This window comes from Dipteris shenzhenensis, chromosome 8 (assembly GCF_047967505.1).
Source record: "Dipteris shenzhenensis isolate YYH24624 ecotype China chromosome 8, Dip_SZ_1.0, whole genome shotgun sequence".
NCBI classification, from domain to species: Eukaryota; Viridiplantae; Streptophyta; class Polypodiopsida; order Gleicheniales; family Dipteridaceae; genus Dipteris; species Dipteris shenzhenensis.
Window position 1 is genome coordinate 44447710 of NC_141603.1, and position 19341 is coordinate 44467050.

Sequence of the window (19341 nt, forward strand, 5' to 3'; positions counted from 1 at the left end):
AGCTCTGGTGCTGCGCGAGTAAGAATCCCGAAAGTCCACCTCCACACTTCCTGGACGCGAGTGCAGCTCCACAGGCAGTGTTTTGGTGACTCCTCATCCGCATGGCAAATCTGGAAGCATCCGTCCTGGCCTATCTGCCGCAACCAGCTCCCCACTGGAAGACCTTTGTGGGCAAGAAGCCACAGGAAGTATGAGATCTTCCGCGGCCGCCAGCTCTCCCACAAGGCCTTCCAGAATGCCTGCAAAAAGAACCTGGAAATACCCTGTGCATACCAGCTGGGTCGCTGGGTGGGGGGGCGGCTCTACATCCTCCCAAGCACTCGCCTGCCCAGAGTCGTGCTATAGGCGAAGAAGGAAGTCGGCCCCTGTCCTGTCACAATCTTTGGCCACCACCACTCTCCTGGGCCCCAATCAAGCTCTGACAAGGCCCGCCCTCCCAGAGCCAGAGACGCCAAAGCTGCATCTGGTCCTGCTCGATGCTAGGATCGGTACGCTAGACCTTCCCCAAAAGGCCTACGACCCGAACCCTCTGCCATGGGAGTAGGGGGTCGATGAGCGCATCCTCTCTCCTGAGTCGTCCATCCCCAAAAACCGCGAAGAAGGAGATAGAGGATTCATCCATACGTCCTGCGATCACCAGTGGGATGCCTTGGGGGGTGAACTGTCCCAGCTAGCGGGCGTCACCAGGCATGAGGATCTGAGGCTCAGGTGGAACCAACCAATCAGCTGGGATCGCGCCGTCGATCTCCGTGCGTCTCGCCTGGGCTCCACGTGCACCTCCAGCTGCGTCTGTAAGATCAGCCGTCTCCAGATGTCTGTACGTATCCCTCCAAACTCGAAGGGACCGGGTTGGCCCCCTCATCCAGCCATCCCACCTGATATGTGATCTCTCCCCCAATTGAAGGCCCTCGGCATCTCTGACCTGACCGTTCCAGATAAGCGGCTGGCGATCGATCTCCTCCTGACAGCTAGGAGGGGACTGAATGAGACTGAGGCGGAGCCGCCTCCAAACCATGAGGAGGCTACGAACGAGTGGGGAACGGGGCTGAGTGAGCAGGGCGGAAGTGAAGATCCACCTGAGGGACGGTAGCCACTCTCCACCTCGGCGCGGGACACAAGAACCGACTCCCTGCTGAAGTAACATCTTCCATGTCTGCCTCCCCGGGGTCAAACCGCGGATGACAAGCTTGCCTAACAAGGCCTGACTCTGAAGCTCTGGATCGATGACCCCCAGGCCACCCTCAGCCTGCGGAAGAATGACTGTCTGCCAAGCAACCCTGGCTCTGGTATCTCTGAGACCATTCTCCCCGGACCAAAGGAAGTTCCGAACTAGCCTCCTGAGCTGTGCCACGCTGGATCTCGAGAAACACCAGCAGGAAGCCACATACCAAGCCGTGGCTAGGAGGACCTGGTTAACTACCAGGGCACGACCTGCAAGGGAAAGCTTAGCAGTGCTCCAGAAAGCCAGCTTCCGTCGGATGGAGTCTAGCACCGGGAGAAACTGCTGAGCTGGCGTGATGTCTAGGCCAACCTGAAAACCAAGGTATCTAGCTGTCTGTCCCCATGGAATCCATCTGAAACCCAAAAACCTCCCCCACTGAGAACACGCCCCGGGGTCTGTGAGAAAACCAACTGATTTGTTCCAGTTGATTTTCGCACCAGCGGCCGAGCAGAAGACCTCCAGGGCCAATCCGCACCCTCTCTAGCATCCTCTCATCGTCCTGGACATACAGGGCTGTATCATCTGCGTACTCCGAGTCCAAAAGCTCTGTGTCCTCTCGGAGTGGAAGGCGAACACCCCTGATCCCTGTGGACCTCGCCCGAAGGTAGTAAGTCATAGCCTCGGCGAAGAAGAGAAACAGGTAAGGAGCAAGGGGGCAGCCCTGACGCCCTGATCTCTCCAAGCTAAAGCGCTCAACCATCTGGCCTCCAATGATGACCCTGCTAGAAGCTGTCCTGTACAAAGCTGAGATACCCTGAATCCAACCTGCTGGGAAACCTAGCCGCTCCAGAGTCTTCTCCAAAAAGGACCAGTCCACTCGATCGTAGGCCGCCTCAAAGTCGAGAAGTAGAATGGCAAGGTGTGATCCGCTGTGCTGAGCCCACTCCGCCGCCTCTGAAAAGGTGAAGACATTATCCAGGATACTGCGATCCTGGACAAAGCCTGTCTGAGTGTCATGGATGAGGTCTGGGAGTAGAGGCCGAACTCTGGCGCTGATCATCTTGGCGAGGATTTTGTAGGCAGTGGTAAGGAGAGTGATCGGACGCCACTGACGGATCTCCTGTCTATCTCCTCCCTTCGGGATGAGGCAAATCAGTCCCGAGGAAAGGCTCTCTGGCATCTGACCGTTGCTGAAAATCCTCTGCAGAGCTGCAAGGAGGGGTTGATGGATCTGGTCCCAGAAGGAGGTGAAGAATGCCCGGGATAGCCCATCCTCACCTGGGCATTTTTGTCCGTCGATGGCCATCAAGGCCTCCAACATCTCATCCATGGTGAACGGTGCCAACAACGTCGCCTGCATGCTAGGCTGGACCAGGGATGGAATGTGCCTCCACACCTCCTCACGGGCACGTCGAGTACGAGGGGCAAGCGGCTCCTGCTGGAAGAGGTTCCTGTAGAAGTCAGTGGCCAACCCCAAGACCTCCCCCGGATCCGTAACGATGTGACCATCCGCTGTCCTGAGACTCCGAAGCTGATCACCTGCAGCTCTCTGGCCATGCGTCCTGAAGAACTCCCTGCACATCCGGTCACCCTTCCGGGCCCAGAAGGAGAGAGAGGCGTGATAGGAAAACTCTGAGCGACGCTGGAGTGTCTCCTCCAAAAGGGCTCTGGCTCGAAGGGCCTGGATCCGAAGCTCCTCCGAGCCCGGGGAAGCCTGCTGGAGTCGCTGAATGGAGGCGAGGTCCCTCCTAAGAGCTCTCTCTCTGCCCCACCAATCCTGTCGAAGGGCTGCGAGCTGGCAGATCTGGTTGGACTCCTGCAAAGCCTGCGCCACCGAGCCAACCAGATCCACGCACTCGCCCCAGCCTCTGTCCCAAAGACTGCAAATACTGCTGCGCACGTCCACCCTTGAGAAAATGGAGTCGGGAATCCTGCATGACCGAGGGGGAAGGGCCTGGGCTGCCGAATCTAATGATAGGAGCACAGGCGCATGGTCGGAAAGTGTCGTCCCTGGAACTATACCCGCCTGACCGCCTCTGCTGATGGCCCAATCACTGACATAAAATCTATCCAGCCTCTCCAGGAGTCTGTCTCCTTCCCTGCGGAAGCCCCATGAGAAGTCCAGACTCCCGTGCCAACGCCGGAAGGACGGGTCTCTCCAACTGTCCCTACCTCCTGTCGCGAAGATGAAAGAGTCCCAAGCTGACTGCTCTGCCTGAGCCATACCTGTAAACTCCGGACCTCTGCCCTGCTGGTCCTCCAAGGTCTCCAGATTGTTGAAGTCACCTCCAACAATCCAGGAATCCATGTCTGGAAGAATCCCTGTAAGTGTCCTCCAGAAGGTGGCTCTGCATCGGAGGTCTGTGGGAGCATAAATGTTGAGGATTCCTATTTTGGATCCCTCCAATTCCAGGCCTACCCAAAGGGCCCGGCCTGGGATCAACGTGCCATGACCGAAAACTCCTTGGGCTAACTGCTCGCACACGGAGGTACAGACACCCCCACTCCTCCCCTGTGCGCCGATCGAGGGCTCCCAATAAGTATGGGAACGTCCAGGGAGAACCTTCCCGCAGCTACGGGAATGAGCCGCAGAAAGCTTGTGCTCCTGGAGCAGAAGTACATCCAAACGACCAATCACTGCTGGCTGAAGTTCCTGTCGCAAAATGAGCTTCCTGGGACCACGGATGCCAGAAGAGTGAAACCCGTTCACATTCCAGGATACGAGGTGTAGGCTCATGGAGAGGAATGGGAGGCTGCGAACAACTGTCTGCTCGCGGTCGAAGTCGATGAAGAAGCAGACATATCGGAGTGGAGGCGCTGCCGCTTATGAGAAGGTTTGGAGGGGGAGGCGGGGTCGTCCTGCTCGTTCTTCAACACCTTCAGCAAAGGCGAGAGGCCTTTGGTGCCATGAGCAAATGCTTTCTCGAGCCAGCTCGAGATCTCTGAAGTAGTCATCCCGTAGAAGGCTCGGAGTTTCTGAGGGGACCAAGCTCTGACATCCTGGGGGAGGGGCCATGACAGGGGAGGCCTGAGAATCACAATCAGTCGGAAGCGTTTGGCGGCGCAACGCCACCGCAGGCGCACATCGCCCTCGGACCACTGATCTCGAGAAGCTGCCCACCGGACGGGCCTATCCAGGAGCAAACCTGAGCGTGTGTCTGCTCTCTGAGAGCCTCCCAAACCGAGTCGTCTGTCCAGGTCTCGGTGCCGTCGCTGAGGAACGTGAAAGCGAAGCTAGGGCCATCCCTAGGGGCCAAGGCGGCAATCTTCCCATCCGCCCCTTTGCGGAGCAGGAAGATACTGATGTCGAGACAAGCCGGGAAGGTCCCAAGGTCGGCCACATCCAAGTAGTCCCAGGGGCCAGATCTGTAAAAGTCTCGAGGAAGCTCTCTCTCCTGAAGCTGAGACCCATCAGAGTCTGCCACTGAGGGGCTAGCGGACAGGGAAGCCTGCTCCAGTGGTGGTGTAGACTCCGGGTGTCCTGCCAGTGGAGGGGGAGGGGGAGGAGGCTGGGGGGTAGGCGACTCAGACTCCACGGAGGCGACTAGCGGAGGAGGTGGAAGAGGAGGAGCGGGGGCTGCCCTCGGCTGGGAAGCCGACGGTGCAGCTAACTCTGTAGGAGAGTCGAGAGAGACGGGGGGAGGGGGATGGGGATGCATCTGGAACTGGGGCTGAGAAGGAGGAGGAGGAGACTGAGGAAGAAGAGGCGGGGGCTGAAGCTGCGGGTCGGGAGAAGGGGGGTGAAACTGGGGAAGGGGCTGGGATTGAGTGGAAAGGGGCGAGGGAGCGGGAGAGAGGGGGATCTGAGGCTGCGAAGTGCGGGCTACCGTCGAAGAAGAAGCTCTCCCAGGTCCCTGGGGCGGCTACCTGTCAGGTCTCTGAGGTGCTGCTGCAGGAAGGGTAACCTCTGCCTCCTTGCCTTTATCCGAAATCTTCTTGTTCTTTCCTCTTTTCCTTCTAACCTCAGTCCAACCGCCCACTAACTCTGGACCGGACTCCGGCTGCCTCGGCTCCTCCTGACGTGGCTGTCCGGGGGGGGGCGGGGGCGGGGGCGGGGGAGGTCGAGAAGAGCTGGCGAAACGTGGACAAGCAGCCGCCAAGTGTCCAAAGCCGTGGCACCTCAGGCACTGACCTGGCTGTCCGGTGACTATCATGCTCTGGGTGACACTGCCGGCATCTGTCACGATCTCGATCACTGCAGGGAGAGTCGCAGGATCCGCCACAGCCACACGGACTCGGGGGGCTCTTGCCGTAGTCACCGCGTCGGCGAAAGTGTCGTGCATAACCCAGCCAAAGTGGGAGCCCAAGTCCCTGACAATCGGCCGCAGCTCAGCAGCAAGACCTGGAAAAACTAGTGTCACTGGATGGCGAGGTATACGAAACCGAACATCAAAATCCGCTGCGCTGAATCCACGGTACCACGGAACTATCATGATAATCTTTCCATCCACCGATGTGGGGGAACCAGCAATCAGGTTGCTCGCAGCTTTCTCATTGGAGAGTTTGAGCCAGAAGATGCCCCTTCTCATAAGGGCCACCTCCTCAATATGGCCATCCTCTAGCATGAGAGTGGACTGGAGCCAGTCCCTGATGGCTGATCTGGAGGGAGAGTGTCCAATGACTCTGCCGTAAACAGAGGTACGGGCAAAGTCATTGGCAACCTCCTGAACACGAGATGATTGTTGCTCTGTCAGGATAACGCGGTAGGCATCTGGAGAGGGAGGGTCCGACTGGGCCTCCGGATCCGGGCAGGGAGCCACCATACCGCCAAGACTAACTGCAAGCTTCCGATGAGGAAAAGGCTGCCACCCAAAAAAGGGGGGTCGAAGCGAGAGGGTGGAGCCTGGGTGTGGAGAGGACGGTTGCGGAGGCGGAAGGTGGAGAGAATGGAGGGCAGATGACGGAGGGGCGAAGCGGAAGGCCGGGAGGGGGGGGTGACGCGGGGGGGTTGGGGGAGTGGGGACGGAGAGCTGGTGAGGTGAGGAGGCGGCGGGAGCGGGGTGAGGCGGGGTGGGGCGGAAGGGTGGGAGGTGGCGGGGTGGGGGAGTGGGACGGAAGGGCGGGGCGAAGCGGAGTGAGGGGGCGGGGGGGCGGGGTGAAGGGTGCGGGGAAGACGGGGGGCGGAAGGGCGGGAGGGACGGGGGGGGAGGGGGGGTTGGTGTGGCGAGGGGGCGGGGGAAGAGCGGAATGGAGGCGGGGGGGCGGGTGAAGCGAGGGGGGGCGGGTGAAGCGAGGGGGGGCGGGAAGGTGAGGCTGAGCGGCGAGAGGGGGGGTGAGGTGAAGCGAGGGGGGGGTTGCGTGAGTCGAGGGAGGGGGGGGCGGGGTGGAAGGGAGCGGAGAGGCGAGGGGGCGGCTGAGGCGAGGGGGGGTGAGAGCGGAGGCGAGGGGGCGGCGAGGGAGAGGCGAGGTGGAGGGGAGCGGAGAGGCGAGGTGGAGGGGAGCGGAGAGGCGAGGGGGGTGAGAGCGGAGGCGAGGGGGGCAGCGAGGTGGGCGGCGGGTGAGGGGGAGGGGGGGGGGGGCAAGGGCGGAGGGGCAGGGGGTGGGGGTGGTCGGGGCGAGGGGGGAGGAGCTAGGGGGGGGGAGGTAGAGCTAGCGGTGGGGGGGGAGGGGAAGCTCGCAGGAGCTCCATAACTCTTACTAAGATTAGCCAGAGGGTGTTTGTCCTATTATGCAGATGTTCTTTCGACTATAACATGATAAATTGGTTGAGAGATAATTTTAAATATGCAGGTGGTGCCATCTATGTCAGTAGTTGTAGCTGTATTAGGTGAAAGACTCAGGGCACTTTCAAGAGAAGGGCAGAACAGCATTGCTGGTCTGTCTTCCTATTTGAATGAGGTAGGTTCAAATTTTCGCCCTAAGGAGTTAATGAAAGCTTGACTATGGACTCATGTTTGAGTCTGGACCTGGTCACATGTGCACGAAGAAGTGATTTTAAATGCTATTGTCTGCAGATTTTGCCATCAATGTTGATTGTAAAGGCATATGCAGCAGAGGAGTTTGAGAAGTGGAGATTTGAGAGGCTAGCTCTGGCAGATAGCGAAGCACGAATGAAGAAGAAAAGAATGAAAGCATTCGTCCCAGCGGCAATTACAGCAGTTTATGCAATCACTGCAGTCCTGTTGTTTGGCGTTGCAACTTGGGCAATCTCTCGTGGATCCTTTGATGGAGCTAGCATGATATCTTTTGTGACATCTCTTGTCCTTCTTATTGAACCTATTCAGGTTTTTAGATCTTTTTGGCAAAACAGTCAAGTTGTGTGCACAGAGTATTTATTGTTTAATACTAGGAAATAAGTTGGAACCACAAAGTATGAATGCACAGAGGATTGGCACAAATGTCCTTATGGTTGGTTAACATGTTCATTTCCCCCCCCCCTGTGACAGGATGTGGGCAAATCTTACAATGAGCTGAAACAGGGTGAGCCGGCTATTGAGCGTCTTTTTGAGCTTACATCTTCCTGTCGAAAAGTATGCCAAAGTTTGTCTTTTTAATACAAATTATTCATGTTCAATTTTGTTTAACCATAATTTCGGCTTGTGGTGTAGTAATCCTGTTTTGTCCTTCTAAATGCGCACAAATTGGGCATCATATCTTGTTGTTTTATTTCAGGTGGTCCAGAAGGATGGAGCCTTGTCTTTGCCAGTTGTTCGTGGTGATGTCAAGTATTGTGGTGTCACGTTTCGATATAATGACACGTTGCCAAATGTGTTGACGAATGTGACATTGCATGCTCGTGTCGGTGAGACAGTTGCATTAGTGGGTCCATCCGGAGGAGGGAAGACAACTCTAGCAAAATTGATACTCCGTCTCTATGATCCTATTGAAGGTACATCACTTATGCGTTTATTTACAAGATGCATCTGGATCAAGGCTTAGGATGCTGTTAAGTCGTATGGTACATACATTGTTGTTAGCTTAGTGGAATACTTTTGGTCCCTGCCTAAGAGGTTATATCTTGCACTGTAATCTGTGGTTTTTTATTGGATATGTAAGAATCCTGCAAGAATTCACTATGGTATTTACATGTGTGTCTAGTAACTGAAAGAGCATAAGTTTGCATAGGAACTGTTATCCCATGTGTCGATGACTATAGTTTTAAACATTGTCTCAGAAATATTTCAAAAGGTAGGCTACAAAGGGGCAACTCTTACAGCATCAAAATGGATATTTTGTAAATGTCAACCAAAAAAGAGGGTTTTTTCTCTCATTCAGTCAACTGCCCGAGAGCTCTTGCCTACTTGTTCTTTTACCTCTGTTTTCGAACCTCTTGCAGATTAGATTTTTGTGGAGCCACCCCTTAACCCAGTGTTTTGCACTTGGGATCCATATGGGTGCCATGTGTTCCCTTTGGGCCTTAGTATTTTCATACTCTTTGGAACCTCCGATGCACCCCTTGCCTTTTCCCTAGGATTATCCCTAGATCCGAACCCTTTTAACGGGTCTGCATTTGTTGGAGTATAAGTACTGAGTAAATAGTGCTGTCGAGAAGGGCCATTGGAAGCCCATGTCACTACTATCCCTTACAGAAAATAGCAAGTCCTTTCACAAATCAGTCCGAATTGAGACTGGATGCCAAGTAGCCTCTTCATCTGGAAGTCCCATCCATTTAATGTAGTACTCGACATACTGTCTTCTCTTCATCCCTATAGCCCCGTATTTTCTCAGGTATGTGAGCTATGTTGTATGTTTAGCTCACTTGTAACAGCACCTCAGGTCCAAACATACTTATTTAAGAAAGACATGCAGAATGTTGTGGATCCTTGAAGTGGGAGGCAGTTCTAGCCTATGGGCAAGTGTTCCTACCTTTGCCATTACTCGAAGGGACCATAGAATCTGTGGGACAGCATTGTGTTGGTGTTTAAGCAGCCCCCTATTCTCTACAAGCCTCACTCTCCATATGCTCTCCTCATTTGGGGGCTTACAAGCGTGCAATTTGTGTTGGTGTTTAGCTCACTTGTAACAGCACCTCAGGTCCAAACATACTTCTTTAAGAAAGACACATGCAGAGTGGGAGGCAGTTCTAGCCTATGGGCAAGTGTTCCTACCTTTGCCATTACTCAAAGGGACCATAGAATCTGTGAGACAGCATTGTGTTGGTGTTTACCCTCAAAGAAGCAGCCCTCTATTTCTCTACAAGTCTCACTTTCCATATGCTCTCCTCATTTGGGGGCTTACAAGCAGGCAATTGATCCATCCATTGATCCTCATTTGGGGGCTTACAAGTGGGCTATTGATCCATCCATTCCAACACAGGCAAGGGAGAGGGATAAAGAGGCTGCCATGTGGGCAGCACTAGGCTGCCACATGGGTAGCACACCGTTGTCCTGGTATTAAATAAAGGTCCCCCCTTTAGGGCAGATCTGTCCCACAGTGGACAGCCATGCGCTGGCCATCCCTTGATCCACACATGGGCATTGTCAAGGGGTAGGATTACAGTCTGGTATATGGCCCATTTGGAGCGACAGACAGGCCTGCACAGATGCAGGCAGAAGGCCCTGTTTATGGGCAGAAATGGAGCAGGATGGAGGGGGTTTTATAGGCCCCCACAGCCTGCCCTGGTCCGCCAATCTACAGACCGGGTCAACGAGTTTTACAGACCAGTCAGCCAGACCCTAACTGGGTCGGCCAGTCTGTGAGGCATTTGAGCTCTCGAAACCCCCATTTGGGTGGATTACTGTATTCAATCCAGGCGGCTGCAGGCCGCAGATCTGGCCTCCAGAAGTGTACAAAGGCATTAGAGAGGCAGAGTAAGGCAGCATCATACAGCCAGCAGATCCAGCTCTCAGAATTGCACAAGGCACTAGAGAAGGTGGAGACTACAGCAGCAGCAGGGTGCAGCAGAGCAGTGGTGGGGTGCATTGTTTGGCTGACCCCCACATGAAGGTGAGTCTAGCCCTGGAAGGTGATCACATGCAGGGGGTTGCCGTCTATGGGAGGGATGCATTTCTCCTTGAGGTTAATTCCCCAGTCACCACACAAGCCCTGGGTGTGCAGCCAGCTTGTTTCTTTTCAGCGCCTCACTTTTTTGACATCATTAGTAATTCTATTTGGCTGCCAACCATATTTATTCTAGTAGCCAGACAAAGTTTTGTAGCATTTTTGCTATGTCTTCATTAGAGTTTGAGTTTGGATTAAGACCTTGAGGTGCTTCTCTAAAGTGTTTCAAAAAAAAAAGACCCATTGCTTCGTCTTAGAATGGTGAGTGTCAAAATTTCAACATCCTGCCATCTAATTTTTATGAACTTGACAATACTTTTTAAGTGTTGGAATTTTGCTTGGATATCCAAACTTGTATCTGAGTTCTCCTCTTTAGTAAGCAAAATTATTGTTTTGCCATCATATAATCTAGAGTGGGCTTGACCTTGAGTAGGCCATGCAACATGGCGATTCAGGCTGCTCTTCCATTTTCTTGGTCTTGTCACCTTTCCATCCCTCCCCTTAAATTGGAACCTTGTTCTCCTTCTTAGCCATTCTTTTGTAATTCAAGGGACTTCCATGTATCTCCGTTTCTTTTTCCTAGCTTGGACATGTATCCAATGAATTTCTCCTGCACTAACGGCTCCTGCCGCCTCTCCTTTGACCAAGGGTGTTGCCATGCCAAAACCCTGGGGAGCTCCTCGATCATTTATGGTTGAGTGTTTTACAGTTGAGCATGTGGGCTGGCCGTATGTCAAGCTAGAGGAGCTGAGTATTGTCATCCCTTATGGATCTCTTTTGACTCCACCCAGTCCCCCTTTGAGTCCTGCAAAATCAGTGTTAAAAGGCTAGTATATGTGCATGTTCAGGTGTGGACTTGTGGATGTGTCCAAATATTTGAGAGCCATATGTGTACTATCGTCTACACCTGTCAATGGGAACCGATCATGATGTGTATGGTGTTTTGAACCTGTCATGATGTGTATGGTTTTTGAACCTGTGGGCTACTCTCATGATAAGGTTAGAGAATGAACATGCAGTTTTCACCCTATGGGCTACACCTACCAATGGAACCGATCATGAATGTGTATGCATTTTGAACCTATGGGCAACTATCATGATAAGGTTAGAAAGTAAACATGCAGTTTCCACCTAGGAAGCTTTGTTCAAAGGTATGGCCTGCCGTTTCGTAATTTCTTCTATAAGATCTTTTGATGAGACGTGTTATTTTGGGCCTATTAAAAGGAAATATTTTTTTTCCCCTTCAGTAGTTGGCAGTTTGGAGAAAATGTGAGCTAAGTATTGATTAGGTTTCTCTTTAGGTGCTAGCCTTTATGATAACAGAATCTGCTCTTCACATCTGGACGGAAATGTAGTATAAAGCATCCTACTTAGGTCTGTATGGATGCGTGTATGTCTGTGAGAGCATATATTGGTTTGCAGCATGATGCTTCTCTGATGGCACTGGTGTTGGATGTCACTTCAGCTAGTTTGTGCTATGAATGCAGGAGTTGATGGCTTCTAACCTTGTGGGTGAGTAGTTTGAGGTTAAAAGCTGTTTTGGTTGTATTTATTGGAATGAGATAAACAGTGTGAGCCATCAGCTTCGCTACTAAAAATAGGATTGAAACAAAATTCTTTTCAAGCAAGCTCTGTTTTTGCAGGCTGAATGTATCGTATGCATTTCTTAAATGCTGAATTTTGTTGCTATGGTTAGGCCTGGAGAAAATAATTACAGAGTGAAATGATGTGCAATAACAGGTTGCATATTAATGGATGGGCATGACATAAGGGATATGAATTTGGAGACACTGCGGCAGCATGTGACCATAGTCCCCCAAGAAATTGTTGGTATTTCTACTTGAGATGAAAGAAACGGTGTAAACTTTTTTGCTGCTGCATATGCTTTCATATTCATTCGGGCTCTATTCATTCCTATACCCATTTTGTATACGTGTCTCACTTTAAAGCAAGGGACCTTTTTTGTGATTGTTCTGGGGACCTATTTGAGTTGATGTCAATTTGTGTTTCTTCTTCTCACATGCATGAGGTTGTGGTTCCCAGACGCTCTTTTCAGGGACTGTGGCTGAAAACATTGCATATGGAGAGCTGCAAGGTGTTCAGGATATGGAAAAGGTGAAGCAAGCTGCTACACTTGCAAATGCCCATGATTTCATCATCAAGCTTCCGAGCGGATACAACACAGAACTGAATGATCGTGCTTCATGCTTAAGTGGTGGACAAAGGCAGAGGTGCTATTTGTTCTCTTCCTCTGCATTTTATTGTGTCACATGCTAAAGTTGTCGGGGATCAATAATGAAGGGACACCTACTACGACAAAAGGGAAGGGGGGGGTACAAGAGGTTTTAGGACTGTAATGTGTGGCTTCAAATTACGCAGAGAAAGGAAACTTCAAGCCATGTAGAGAAATGAAAAACTGCTGATCTCGTGTGCAAAACTGTACTCTTGATACAGTAAACCCATAGGTGTTTCACGATGTGAGACTTCTTACAAGGCAGATGATGAACTTCTTTAAAGTACTTATATTTTGTAATGAGACAGCACGTTTTTAAATGATGGGTCATATGAGGCTGGAAATGTTTCAGCTGATTTTACATTTGTGGCAATTGCTTTTAAATACACTTTAGTCTCTTAGTGATGTTTTTAGTTTTCCTCTAGGAGACACGTCACCAAAGCCCAATGTAGTTGCATGCAAATGATGTTTGTTTTTTGCCCCCTTTTGTGGAACAAGGGTATGTTCGCTCTCCTTGTCCTCATCATTGACGTGTTTTCCTTCTTCTATCCTGGTGTAGCTGCATGAGGATATGGGATAAATGGACTGCCACATGGGCAACAAATGAAAGGATTTCCATGTGGGGCAGATCGTAAGGCTGATTTCATATGCCTGGAGCAGGTGGGCGAGTCCACATACTGGTCAACCACTTTGCGAGTTCAGCCAGGGCCCTGGAAAGGGTCAGCTAGCAGTCGTGCTACGGGGGAGTCTTCTAGGGATCATGGAATGCATGCATCAATCATTTATGATGATCCCAATAATTAATTAGTGCATATTGATAAATGTCATTATTGTTACGTTGACTGCCAGGTGGTGAGGTTTCCCTTCTGGAAGTGGGTCAGTCTATCCTCCTCAGTTGGCCAAAACAGGAAGGGGGGAGGCATTCATCCCTTCCTATATAAAGGCCCCATTGGGGCATTGCAGGACCTGAGTCCCCCAGCAGTAATTGAGAGCCTACAAGACGCCACGCGGCAGGAGGGGATAGAGGCAAATACTGACGAGGTAGGTGCAGGTCGACTTTGCTAGTGCCACACCACAAGACAGCACCAAACCACCCCGATATTCCATGCTGTGATGCTGGAAATCATCTCCCAAACGTTTTCCTCAAAGTACCCAATCTGCGATGGCAGAACCACACCCGCTAGATCTCCTGTAACTAGATCTCCCGTCACAAGCGACCCTCCCAGAGCCGAAAAATCAGCAAAGATGGGAAGGAAAAAGGAATGACGGGCAGGAAAGAAGGTGGCACAGCAGCAAAGCAAAACATTGGTCTACAAGCTGTCATGTATTATCTTGACAGGTGGAGGCATTATCTTGCTAGCATGGTATTCATCCTTCAGGCTCTGTTACGCAAGATCCTGCACATGTGGGCATTATCTACACAATCCCCTTTTTTACTAATCTGGTTATTCTCTTTGAGCTATTTCAAGGCGTAGTTTCGAATGTCTTGAAGTACCATCTGGACACTGTGCCTTTCTCTGTTTCTCTGGCTGCCCATAAAAAACAGCTTGCTTTACTTACATCTCAGATACATCTTCGCGAGGGGCTGTTTGCTCAGGTGTCTTCTCCCTTTTGTCATCACTTGCTGGCTGTGCAATTAGGAATCATAAAGGGCTCCTCTTGCTGCCCTCCTGCTTCCTAATAATCTTGAGAATATCAACTGGATGTCATTGCATACTTCCAACCAAAGGGGCTGTCATTTTCAGCAAACTGCCATTGAGGAATTGCCCGGCGAATTCAGAGAGCAAGCCTAGGAACACTTTCTGCAATACAAAGACGTAACCCTCATGGGTGTTGCGCTTGTTACCATATGCTGTAGGTTTCTTATCATCCACGCCTAGTAACAGCTAGAACAGCTCAAGACCAGTCCTGGACAGTTAATGTATTGGCCCAGTTTGGAAAACTGCCTTAAACAAGGAGCAGATCTATTTAGTCGGCTGGAGGTCAACCGACCACATACAGAGTGTAGTTGAGCAGCATGAATCGCTGTCCAGCAGGAAAAACATATTGGCCCATTAATTTAAGAAGCCAGGTTGGCCTATTAAATACTGGTTGCCTATGAAATACAATAGGACCACCAGCAATCATTGTCTGACCCACACAGATGATTGGGGATGCATGCTCCAGCCTAGATAGATATAAGTACACATTCCTCCAGGTGTCTCAATTATCCACAGGCTAGAAAAATTGTTGTCTTGCAGCAGCTAATTCTGTCTGTGCTGGTCTTCTTTGTAGCACATGGGAGGTGGAGTCTACACTTAGTCTCTTATGCATCGACGCACTTGTGGATTCAAGTCCAATCTTTCTCTGTGTTCGCGTGCTCTGTACTCTCATACAATGTTTAGGTACATAAATCAAACGAATGCTTTCCTTTGGTGTTGGAGACGGGCTGTCAGTTGGACTGACTGAATGTGCTGTGATTGTCCTACCCATTTGTATCCAGATGAACGATAAATAGCACTCTTACTCTATGATCACCATGTTTTGTTAGTCTGGTGGTGCATTCAGGTCCTTGACTGCCATTACATGGTTGTAATACAGTTAGTTGGGACCACTCTCTAAGAGTGGGTCGAGTTCATTTTGAATGGCTCTCAGTGATGTTCTGTTATTAATGATATCAATGACGAAGCTGCTTTACAAAAGGAAGCCTAAATCATCTTTATGAAAGAAAATAGCATTGGGGTTTGCATGCAAACTGTTATGTCTACATCCATGGGCACAGTGCATTTTGAATGAGTCTTTGGTGTTGGTCTGAAGCTAGAAATAGTAGAAATTTTCACTGGTGAGGTGTAACACATTTAATGTTTTGAAGACAGTACTAAAAATGTTTCCCCAGGATAATGACAGTAGAAATTTTCACAGGTTGGCGATAGCTAGAGCAATTTACAAGCAATCATCAGTGTTGATACTAGATGAGGCTACATCGGCGTTGGACAACACCTCAGAAAAGCTTGTGAGGGAGGCTTTAGACTGGCTTATGCTGGGTCGGACGGTAAGCACAGACCTTTCTGGAATCACTATTGTTTCACTTAGAAGTATTACTTTGATATGGGATCTACATTGAGACTCTAATGTGTGTAATGACCTTAAGTTGGAAGGTTTCTGGGGGATTCCTCTAACCTTTATGTAAAATTACAGGTTTTTGTCATAGCACATCGCCTTGAAACTGTACAAAAGGCTGACAGAATCTATCTTTTGGATGAGGGGAGAGTGGTGGAGGAAGGGACACATTTATCACTGCTTGCACAAGGAGGTCGTTATGCCTCACTTTATGGCAAGAAGGAAGTTTTAAGACCTGAAGCTATTCCTGGATAAGTAGACTTGGAGGCTGGAATGCTTGTGAAAAGTTTTGGCAATAACCTTGACTTGTCTAGACAGGCTATTGTAGACACTCATGAACATAGGCAGCAAGTGTGACAGTTGAGATTTAACCAGCAGCCATTAACACGGCTTGCTTGTACACTGACAGTTGAAAAAGTAATGAAGACAAGATAGGCATGGCTATACGACGTAGACTATCAAAGGGCAAAGAGCACACAATGCATTGTTGTCTTCTGGAAATAAGTAACTAAGAGTAAGTAGTTAATATTTGCAATGCTTAGATATTTTCAAACTGCATGGCACAAGGTGTAGAATTGCCATCTAATGTGAACGCTTTAAGTATCTAAATGAAAGATGTAGCATCTCTTTAATGTAAAGAACATATCACTTCATAATTTATAGGGTGTTTTATATTGTGTTAGCAAAAGGGGACTTCAGTATTTAAATCTCATCAGTTTTTTATATTCCATCTTTCGCATTTGTCCATACATGGCACATTATGCATGTGAGACACTTTTTGGGACCTGTATGCTACAATTGTGCAATAACTCAGGTTGTAATTTCTTTGAACCCTTGAAAAAGAGCTTGTACAATCATTCATGGGAAATATCACAATGATCCATTTTCAGATGGTTTATTGCATTAGAGTTGTGCCTTGTATCAAGGAACCATAGATGCCCAACCCAAACGGGAGATTTTAACATGGTCAAAAGTGAACCAGTAGACGGAATGGATTGGGAAGTATTGTCAAAGGAGGGGAAGTCATTGCTTGGTAGGGACTCAAGCTAACATCGATTAATGCAATAGAACAAGGTTAAGGGAAATTGAATAATGGTTTTGGTGGTCCTTTGTCTACAACTAATAAAAGGACTCTAGCTAGTGAAGAGAGCAATTTTCTTTTGAAGGGTATAAGAAAAAAGTGATACCATAGCTAGATACCAAAGGAGATGGAGTGAGGATATGTTTTGGAGTATAAGGAAGAATAATATGAAAAAAAGTATCTGTGTTGCTTAGGTTTGATGACAAGATAGTATAAATAGATACTACAATCAATGGCATCTCACTATGGGTAGCTTTTTGGGAGTGGCAATTCTTTCAATGGAAAAATTAGTTTCAAGAGCATCTTGCAATTCAGTAAGTCACAAGTAATGTTTGCTTTTGACCCATCTTACTTGGATAGGGAACTAATGTTGATACAAATAAAAGATGTAGTTGACCTTATGGACAAAGTTAAAATTCTAGGGGAGAATGGCATCTCCGTAGAATTTTTCGGTCGACGGAAATTTTTTTCGCAAGCGGAGATTTTTTATTGATGAAATTTTAACATGATAGTTTTTGGCTCAATTTTTTTGTTCATTTATGAATCAAAATTCATATTTTTTCGGTTGAATGTTTTTTTATGTTGACAAACCCCAAATTTTCATTAATTTTTCAAAAAGACAATTGGTGTCATATTCATGTTGCCAACTCTACCCTTTTAAAACTAAAACCTATATTTTTGCAAAGGCTAGAGCTTTCAACTGAAGCAGGTCGAAATAGAGTAAAATGATAAATTGTAGTAATCACAACCGTTTACAATTTGGCCATTTGAATCGTTAGATTTCTATCTAAATCTAGAGAGAAGTTTGCTTTCAATAAACATCTTCTATGATCGTGGACTCCATATATACCTATCCATCTTAATATCAAAATATGTTAAAATTCAACCACTTGATCAACTTTGTGTAAAAAGAAAAGTTGTTTTGTTAGACAATGCACTAGCTCAATATAAAAGTGTTTTATCAAATTATATTAGATCTTAAAGTGACATCAATTTTACCAACTATCAATTTGTGGATAGCATGCTATGTACAAGTATTTTGGAAATGTATATAGGTACAAAACTTATCCATGAAGGCAATGTTGTTACTTATGTGAAAGTCAATTGATAAAAAATTCTTTCAACCAATGCACTTAAGGGAATGTATGATCTAGAAGTGCTTAAATAATGCCATAAAAGAAAAAATAAAGGAATTCATCGATGTGTGGACATGCTTAATTTGTAGGATGTAGAAATTCTTGTATATGGATTTGAGTCAAACACTTTCACAGAAAACAATTTGTATTTTAAAGCAAAAGCTCTAATGACTCTCTTAGTTGAAGTAGTTTCTGCTCCTTTGTAATTTGTCATGTTTTTTAAATTAAAGAAGAGAACACTTTTATCAATTGATAATACTAGATATTTTTGGGTTCTAGAGTACAATGTAAGTAATATTTTATGCATTCTTTATTCATAAAAGTACTAGTTTTTTAAAGTGTTTAACATGAAGTGTATATTTTGTCCCTATAATTATGAAAACATATATATTTTTTGGGCTTTTTCCCAAAAATGGAGCTCACTTGTCGTTTGCATGATTTTGTTGTCATTTTTTATGACTCAATGTTATATGCACAATGAAACAAATGGTATTTGAGATATTGAAGAACCATGACATTAACTTACCTCTTGTAGTTGCCTTATATACTTTTTTACTATTGCCCTTGGTTTTCTTAAAATGTTAAATTGTTTTCTATTTTTGTTTGTAAACTCTTTTAGGCATGTATTTGCCATTTGTCTCCACGACTATCTTGATTGTAAAGTTTATATTCTCCAAGCACTATTTAAGTAAGAATATGTACAAAATGATTCAACCAATACATACATTTTGAATATTTGGTAGAAATAAAATTGAAAGGACTTGCATGTCAAACACTTATAATGACTTCATAATTGTTGTATTTCATTCGCTATCTATGAGGTCTTCACTATATGTAGAAAAGATGTAGTTTTTGTCTGACCTTGGAAAATATCAAATAGTGTTATCTGCTAAAAAGTTCTACATTTTTCTTGATTTTGATGGAATTCACTATGGATTCACATAAAATAATCTCTTAAGAAGCCACTCCTAGCGTTCACATAAAATAATCTCTTAAGGAGGTACCTCTAGCTTTTACATTTTTTCTTGTATCCCTATTTCCTTCAACAACACCCTTTTTTCATAAAATCCAAAACTTGTGGAATGCAAATAGTTGAAAGTTTCAAAGTTGTATCTTTAAGATTAATTAAGCTATTGGAGGGATATAGGGCAAAGAAATTGGAGAACCACCTTTGAAGAAACTCTCTCAATATTTATGTAGTTTTTTTGGCTTTCTCCTTGAGTCATTGAATCTTATTTCTCATTTTCTATTGCTCTTTTTGTTTTTCAATCGCAAACTCCACAACTGATCCACCTTTGTTTTTGTAGCTTCCAAATCACTCTAAATTTTGTGATTTTACTCTTGAAAAGAGAGTACGAATATCCTTAGTAGTTGCATTTTGTAATCCTACACCCATGAGTCGCATTTGTTGAGTCCTCCATATATCTATTATAGTATATTGTTTTGAAACACACAAGATCCAAGTAAACCAAAATTACTATTTGTTAACATATTGAAGCATTATTGATGGATTTGACAATGGAAGCACTATATTTTAATGAGGATCCCATGAATAGATTTTCCCATGATACCGAATGTCCAAGCATTTTTTGTCCTTAGTGGTTCAAAATTTTGAAAATTCTTGCCTATCATGCACCTCTTTATAGTAGGCACTATAAAGATGCATATTCCCTTGGTATTTCAACATGTA

The 19341-nt window shown here is 47.3% G+C and overlaps 1 protein-coding gene across 2 annotated transcripts in view; it reads left to right on the forward strand.

Annotated features, from left to right (window-relative positions):
* Window positions 1-16007, forward strand: part of ABCB29 (ABC2 homolog 12) — a 31457-nt gene extending 15450 nt beyond the window's left edge. For both annotated transcript variants that reach the window (XM_087378608.1, XM_087378609.1), the window contains exons 3-10: window positions 6893-7000; window positions 7117-7386; window positions 7549-7632; window positions 7775-7991; window positions 11843-11928; window positions 12146-12333; window positions 15237-15366; window positions 15513-16007. In XM_087378608.1, coding sequence (XP_087234734.1) covers window positions 6893-7000; window positions 7117-7386; window positions 7549-7632; window positions 7775-7991; window positions 11843-11928; window positions 12146-12333; window positions 15237-15366; window positions 15513-15689 — 1260 coding nt within the window. In that variant the 3' untranslated portion in view covers window positions 15690-16007. The remainder of the gene's footprint in view (window positions 1-6892; window positions 7001-7116; window positions 7387-7548; window positions 7633-7774; window positions 7992-11842; window positions 11929-12145; window positions 12334-15236; window positions 15367-15512) is intronic.
* Window positions 16008-19341: the final 3334 nt, after the last annotated feature.